Here is an 8,309-nt window from a genome sequence, read left to right as displayed (position 1 = left end):
CAATTTACCGTTATATTTCGTGCGAGTATCCTGGTGAAAGTAGCACGACCGTGTGAAAAAAAATGTTATTAGCATTGTGGTATTATTGAAATTAGACAAAAGTTATCCTCTTACTGGGTCTCGCAAGGATTCTTGCATTGTTGTCGCGCGTGTCATGACACCGGAAACCGAATATTTTGTATCCGTTTTTTTTTTATAAAAAAAGTTTTAATTTGAAAAAAAGAATAGGTCGATTTAATTATTCTTTCATGATCTAAGAAAAAAAAAAGAAAGTTTTTGACTCGTTACAATAGTCCTTTGAGGACCATACTGGTGTTGGGTTCCATTTGCTTTTATGGCGCACTTGACACCCGATTTGTTTCGTGGATGTTGAGTAAATCAGTAGGAAAGCTACTCTTAAAGTCCTTTGGTGAGATTCTGCAACATTTTTGTCACATGGTCGTGCTACTTTCACCAGGATACTCGCACGAAATATAACGGTAAATTGATAAAGAAGTGGATGAAAGACTCAAATTTTCACCTAATTTGGAAGTTTTTTTTCTCTCCTGATCAAAATTTTGCAGGGATCGCATGGGGATAGCTTTTACGTAAAGGATATGAGTCCTGTCAACAATTTTAAGAAGTTAAACCATTTCATAATTGCATCAGACAGGCCTGCAGCGAGCTTTAATTGAACCCTTTGAATCCCCTTAATTTTAATGTCCTGAAGGACATTACAAAGCAATTCCAAAAAAGTGTTCCACAAACATTATTAGTTAAGCTCCAAACATTATAAAAAAAATATTTATTACAAAGCTTTTGAAAGATTTTGCCTAATATTCATTATTGAGTCTATTCGGTGATCGCTAAAACGGGCCTTTTTTTTGGGGTATTTACACAAAATAATTCATAAAAAAAAACCCTTTTCACTTAGAAGTCGAATTCTTTACTTTTCAAACAAGGAAAAGAATCTTGATTAATGGAAAAATAAATTTGCTCCACTATCATTCGCTGCTGGATTTTTAGAAACCTTTTTTCACTTGGAAAACTCGTGAGTCTATTCGTCTGATTGGCAGTGTATGTACATACATATGTATATCTACTAATTACCCAATTTTCACCAGTTGAATTGGATATTTGAGTTTTTGCCTGGTCGCACTTGAATAGTCAAACGTGCAACAAATATGAATATCTTTTTATTTTTTTGCTATTTTGTTGTTTCATTTATTTTTGGGTATTTTGAGAATATATGCTGCAACTGTATGGAGTCCTTCGCCTCTTGTAAAATCGAAAACTGTGTTTATTTTGTTACGGTGGGGTGGTGTGGGGGTGTGCGGGCAGGCAGCTAGTGGCAGAGCAGAAACAAAATATATTTTAGTGAATTTTTAATACAAATATTTGCCTGGGCCCCTTGGGGCACGGAGAGTGTGTGGTTCAGGGCACAGGGCTATCAAGTACAATGCACACAATATATGATATGCGGTATGGTATGGTGCCTAGGAGTGTATCGGACAAATTGTTTTCATAGAATTTTCATATTTTGTGCAAATGTTCGGTGCAAACACTAAACGCATAGATGGATGTATAAATATTATAATAAAAATAATACAAGAAATGAGAAATGGAAATGGAAATGGAAATATTTCCATGTGCTCTCGCTCTCCTCTCGCAATAGTTTTCGAATTGATTTCACAAGTGTTGGCCAAACAAGTTGCTCGGGGGAGCGATGGACTGCGACAGAGACGGAGACTGGGGGCTGGGGACTGGGGACTGGGAGGCCGTACTACGAGTAGTATATTGAAATGCTGACGAAAATGTATGTAGCGGGAGTCCTGGAGCTGAGCAACAAGCATTCAAGTAGACTTCGACTGGCCGAGTGTCTGCCCACGCAACAAGGTAATCAAATGCAATTGAAAACCCAGCGCAAAAAGTTCATCCTTGACGAGAAGGACGACGATGACGATGAACAACCGTTTGCAGCTCCGCAGTTTCCCCCTTTCGGAGTTTGCAGTTCGCTGTTCGCAGCTCCCAGTTCCCTTTCTGCACGATCCCGATTTCTACCCGGTTGCCATTGCAACGAATTTAATCAAAAGTTACAATTCCAATTGTCCGCAAGCGGGTCACTCGTGTTGCGTATTAAAAAAGTTCGACTGCGGTGAGACAGGGACCGAGATACACAGATGCGGATAGACAGAGACGGAGACGGAGCCACCATATTGCAGATGGCCAGAGACAGAGACAGAGACAGAGACCGGGCATAGATGGAAGGAAAGAGAGAGCAGCAGCAGGAGCAGCCACGGCATCGCATCGCTCCCGTTTCATATCCTTGCTCCTATGTAGGCCAAAAACAAAAAACGACCAGAAACAGGAACAGAAACTGAAACAGAAACAGAAAGAGAATGAAACGAAACCAAACCAAACCGAAGCGTACCAAAAACTTTACCCGTTTAAATTGCAGCGATTGCATTGAACCAAACCAAACCGAGCCGGACGGACGGACGGACAATCAGTGCCTATTTTTGTGCTGCTCATCGTCGCCTATCTTTACATATACAATATCTAAAAAAAAGAAAGAGCTTTACCTATTCTCGTTACAGGAAAAGGCAATTGCTGAAAGCGAAATGGTCACGGGTTGCATGTGGGCAACAGATAATGTCAATATATTTTACGCACTTCTAAAGACACTTAGAAAACTGAAAGATGTGCGGAGAATGTTGAAGTTATACAGAATACTCATGGAAGCATTGCAGGGCAAATGTACATACACCGACACCCAAGGGACCGAACTACTTTTGACTTCCCTCAAATTAAAGTCTTCAATTCGTGTCTCATTTTGGGGGCTCTGCAAAAAGGATCCCAGGCATAAGACTAATCCATGCACCCAGCTGCCAGCCAGAGTCCACAACTCGTCGAACATCCCAGCCGGCAAGCCATGCCGATAATGACGGGTTGGCCGAACAATCAATTAACGCACTGGCAGTCATTAAGGTTGCTGGCCAGCCCAGCTCTCGGACTCCTGGTCTGCTCCGGTCAGGTCTGAAGCTCTAGGGCGCAGTTCTCTGTTGCCCACTGTCAACAGTGGGTGGATGCTCTTCCTCGGTCTGCCGCATGCAAAATCGATTTACCAGTTCGCATCCCGCATCCAGCCTCCCTCCAATCTGTCATGCCCATCTTTTTGAAGTTTCGACAAACATTCGTTGGAAAAACTGTCAATCAACAGCTTTCGGGACTCACTCACAAACTAATAATTATTTGTTTGGGCATATAAAGTCTGTACAATTTTCCAGGTACTTTCCTACACATCTTAGCCCTGTCATAATGCCTCTGCCAAGCAAAGAGCAGCGGCAGCGTCGTCAGGGGCCGGACAAGCGTGTGCCCGAGGGCAGCAGACACCGGAAGAAAATTGTTGCCCTGGAGGCTTCTCCGGAGGTGGCAATACCTCCGTTCGAGTACGCTGACTCTGATGATGATTTGGGCCAGCCACTCAGCCGCAATCTCAGCCTCACCACCGCCAGCAGCTCGTTGCCAATCGCCGCTCGCATTGAGAGCAAACACTGTCTGGATGCAGTGCATAAATCCCCAACAAAGTCACCGCGAAAGGAGAAGGAAGACTAAACGATAGCGGCAGGCCGGCTGATGCAGAACACAATTATTTGTACATTTATTATAACAAATTATTTAAAACTTAAAGGAAGGAGAGATCTGCCCGATCGAAATCTCCCATCTGTGATCCTTCCCCATTCCATTGCCCCAAGGTTCTGCAACAGGCAGGGCTGCCTGTCTGCCAGCTCTCACACCTGTCGCATAATTGAAGGTAAATTACGTTTACTCGTCTACACATGTTCGATGTTTGAACTCTGTTTGATTGGCGCCGGATGGATGGATGGATGGATGGATGGATGGATGGACGGACGGACGGACTCATCGTTTGCTTTTCGGCGGCATCCAGCCCAAATGCGAAATTGCTATTTACAAACAATTTTACATATTTACGCGGCAACTGATGACATTTTGCTATAAATTTACCCAGCCCATGCCCAGGCCCAGGACCAGGACCAGGAGCAGCTCCTGTGCACTCTCCTGGACAAAGCCCAGTGCAAACACGACCAGGCACGACTTGTCTCGTCACCGTCCCATCCCGTCCCGAGGCCTTCTCATACCAAACGCGCCCTGACTGATGGCTCGGACTAGATGGATGGCACGGCACGGCACGGCAGGGCAGGGCGGCACAGCTCGACTCGATTCGGCTTTGGCTTTGGCTTGGGATTGGGCTGGAGTAGGAGTAGGAGTAGGAGTTGGAGTTGGAGTAGGAGCTGTTGCTGTTGCTGTTGCTGGACGCTTATTGTTAGATGGATGGATGGATGATGTGTTGCTCTCGGTCTCCTACCGATGCCGCATTGCATACTGTTGTTGCAATCCATCTCGTATCTTCTCCGCTCCATGGTCGAGGCCAGGGCCAGGGCCAGGGACAGGAGCAGGGACAGATAGAGTTGATGATTTGTGGCGCAAAATGCGAAACTGACAGCGCGCTTCCGCTTAAAGGAAATTGAAATCCTTCTTTGCACAAAATTGTTGACGTATTTACACCCACACCGTTGCAGATGAACAGATGGAGATACACACGGCCAGAGCGACAGACACGCACACACAGACACACTTTTTTGTGGGTTAATTTGGGCTGGCAGGCTGGGCCGACGGGCTTGCAGCCCCAATGGACGGAGTGTCGGTTGTGGGTAGGTTATTGGTTTGTTTCAGGCTCTCGTCTCCCTGCCAGGAATCCTAATGAATCCCTGTGCTCATGCGTGAGTCTGATTAGTACCCAATGGCATTGACACAGATCGCCAGAATATGCACTGCCTGGACTGGCTCCATGAGTGACTCCCAGGAAAGATTATCTTCGAGCACATTCAAGCACTAAGCAAGGAGCTATTAAGTGTGCCAGCCTTGGAATCTGAGTGCCCATCAATTCGTGGCGTAATCTCTTTTGGAAATAAAGAGGCTACCAACTATATCCACAATCTTTGCTCAATCTGCTGCAGGGATTGATTGCATTTCTGCAGGTTGATTCTGGAATTTGGAATTAAAAATTAAAATCTACAGGCCACTTGCCTGTAGAGAGATGGGAAGATTAGCAGCTCTTTCACTAGCCACATCTGTGGCAAAAGAAGCAACTTTCTGGCTAGAGGCTTGGCTTGTGTTATATCCCTGTGATCAAGGGTTCTGCAGTTCCAATAAGAGCCAGAACCATGAACTTCCATTATCTTCGACAAGGTTTTCTACCCACAACTTGGTATAATTTAACATTTTAACAATTTGTTTTGTAATAAACTCAAATGCAGTAAAGATCCTCATAAATAAATATACAGACGGATGTTCCCAAGAGTTTCTTCCTATTGGAAGTGAACTTGGACGGTGATTACGTCTTTGCCGCAGCGAGTCATGCGCTGGAGCTGGGCGTGCGGGACAATCATTACGGAGGGACTCTGGAATAGGGCAGCCATGTTGCGGGGGTCGCGGATGTCGTAGGGCTGGGCTGTCAATGCCGTCAGGGTGTCCGGCATGTTGGGGCGCGAGGACGCGACGGATAGAGTGCCGAAGATCCGAATGTTGGCGGGTCGGAAGCTGCACAGCCAGACGAGAAGAATCTCCTCCTGCGTCACGTCGGAGGACCGTGTGCGGGCTGCCATGAGCAGCACTGGCAGCAGACTGCCAAATCGAACGCCGTTAGTCCGGCCGATGATCTTGTCCTTCACCTGGTACAACATGATGCTGGTGGCCTCATTGAGCATTGCCACCTTCGTGTCCAGGTAGAGTGTTTTGGTCTGTCGCAGTCCGACGCGTTCCACGTGCAGCGTCTGGTGGTCGCAAATCAGATGTGTGTGGAGGTCCGAAGGGAAGAACACTCGGTGGCACTGCTCGACGGGGCAGTGAACGGGGTTACAGCTGGTGATCATCCCCTTGGGGGCCGGGTCCGTGAGCAGCTTCTTGTCCGTGACGGGCACCGTTTTGAACTGAGCTCCCAAGGGAGGCGCCTTCACCTTTGTTGGCGTCGACCGTTTGGGGCGTTTTGCCAGGCGAACGACCTTTGTGGGATCATGAGCGATGCGCTGATAGTTGCCCCGCTTAACACTGGAAGTCGAGGCGACCAGCTGCTCCAGTTGCTGCATCTTCGAGTGTTGCACGCTGGCGGGCTGCTGTGCCTCTACTCTGGGCTGATCCTTGCTTTCGACCTGCTCCTGCAGCGATTGCAGCTGCGATTTTAGCAGTGCATCTGCTCGAGAATTGCATTTGTCGTAGCAGGAAGGCGACACCCCGAAGGTCCGCTCCAGCTCCTTGCCCTTCCACAGCGATGGGGACTTCGGCTCGATGTGAGTGCCACCACTGTGACGCCTCTTGCGATCCTGGTGGGCCAGTGCGCGCAGTTGCTGCTTCTCCTGCTGCTCCAGCTCCTGCAGCTCCTTCTGGGTCTTCTTCAGTTTACGATTGATTTTCAGCCAAAATCTGGCCAGCCGTCGCATAGTCTTCCGCTTGTCCATGTTCTGGGGAATTTTATAAGTGCTTCTTATGGAGCAAATCCCCATGGCCCTGTGCAGTGAGATGCCTCTGGTCTTTCGCTCCCTTTCGTCGCTCAGATCATCTGAAGACTCTGCCAAATCAGATTCCGGTTCCTGGTGGTTCCTTGCCATTGGTAGACTCTGTGGTAAAAGTATCGTCGAATGTCTCTCTAGCATTCGGATGAGCTGCTTGCCCGGAACACTGTGACCCTGCCCATTCCCATTTGCGGACATCCCCACTGGTCGTGCTGGGTTAACAATTGAGCGATCTACGGACCGTCCCTCCACGTGAGGACTTCTGATCGGCTGGCGGATCGGAGTGAGGTTTGCTTTAGCCTGTTGCCCATCCATGTTAGATTGCCCCTTCGCTTACCTCTTGGTGCCCCTTCAGCTGGGTAAAGAAGACAAAGCACTGGCAGGCACTGCAGCCATCCGAGACACCCAGCCTCTCGCCCTCCTCCTGCTCGGGGCCAGTCGCTCTTCGTCGACACTCGTACACCGGGGCAGACCTGAGCCGGTTTTTGGTAGCACCGCATTGGGTGCACTTGTACATTATTCGATATCGTAACTATTCGTGGATCTATTGAAAATTTAAGCACAAGCTACTAGCCACGAAAATTACTATGTATGTTGTGCTGCCGAGTGTATGGGGGAGTGTCGTAGATATAGCAGAGATTTGGCCAAAGTGATGGACTGACATTTGACAGCTATTCCTGATGTTCCTCTATGTTTGTGTTGTTCATTTTTGGGCACTTTAACCCAGGGCTGGTCGTGAGGGGCGGGCACACTGTGCGAGGGTCAGTGGCAGCTTCACTTCCGGCCAAACATGTGCTGATTATACGAGTATATGTACATAGGTGTACGCCGATGCTGGCGTTGCTGCGTGCTGCTGCACCTTGTTGGGTTACGCAACATGCAACATGCAACATGCAACTTGCGGCATGCGGCATGCGACACCACCTGGCGGAATCATGGCCGGAGGTCAAGTGCATCATCATCATCACGCACATACATAATTTGCATGTGCAACGCATGCAACGTGCATGTTGCATGGGTCACTGAGTGAGTGGCCACCGCAAATCCTTTTTGGTTTTTTGGTACTTCCAGCGACTGTTTAAGCTGGATTCGACGACCTGCAGGGTCACCTAATTGGTCGCATGCCACACACACAGACACGCGGAGGATGGCCATCAACGACTCTCCAGCAACTGGAGAGTCCAACAACGGCAGTCATAATAAAAGGCAGTGCCAAAGGCCAAAGCGCATTATGCAAATATTTATCTTTATTTTTTTTTGCGTACTACATTCGCAATTTGGGTTTATCTTTTTAGAAAAAATGCTAAAACTCACTGCAAAGAGTTTTGCTGCCAATGCTGCTATTCTGTTGACCGCAGCTGTGTGTTTGCCAGCGCTTCAGGCTTCACGTTTCACGTTTCAATGTTTGTTTCTGTTTTGCCCCATCCCGCACGATCCTGTGCCGAAATGCTCGAAGGGCAGGACCAGAGGCCACTGTCATTCGGCTGTAACTAAACATTCTCGTTCTGACTTGTTTCTACTGGCTGAGCGCCTTTGCAGTGCAGCCCCAAGCTCCCACTTCTTTTCCAATTTCCATGGAGTTCAATTAGAACTTGTCACTGAAGGGCTGCACAAAAATAAACTAAAAGTACGGAAAAATAAGACAAGAAGGGCACAAAGTCGTCCATCTAACATCGACCCCACACATGGATACCCTTGCAGGATAATCGTGTTTATTTTAAGGGTTTTATATTCAATATG

General features: G+C 47.5%; 1 protein-coding gene across 1 annotated transcript; it reads right to left on the bottom strand.

Annotated features, from left to right (window-relative positions):
• Positions 1-5,363: 5,363 nt before the first annotated feature.
• LOC117894566 lies at positions 5,364-7,131 on the bottom strand. The gene is made up of 2 exons (XM_034801703.1): positions 6,907-7,131; positions 5,364-6,839 (listed from the first exon to the last, which is right to left on the bottom strand). The coding sequence occupies exons 1-2, from the start codon at positions 7,084-7,086 to the stop codon at positions 5,370-5,372; spliced, it is 1,650 nt and encodes a 549-aa protein (XP_034657594.1). The 5' UTR covers positions 7,087-7,131; the 3' UTR covers positions 5,364-5,369.
• Positions 7,132-8,309: the final 1,178 nt, after the last annotated feature.

The sequence above is a fragment of the Drosophila subobscura genome, chromosome A (assembly GCF_008121235.1).
Source record: "Drosophila subobscura isolate 14011-0131.10 chromosome A, UCBerk_Dsub_1.0, whole genome shotgun sequence".
Taxonomy (NCBI): Eukaryota; Metazoa; Arthropoda; class Insecta; order Diptera; family Drosophilidae; genus Drosophila; species Drosophila subobscura.
Note: the sequence above shows the minus strand (reverse complement) of the source record. Positions and strands in the feature narration are given on the sequence as shown.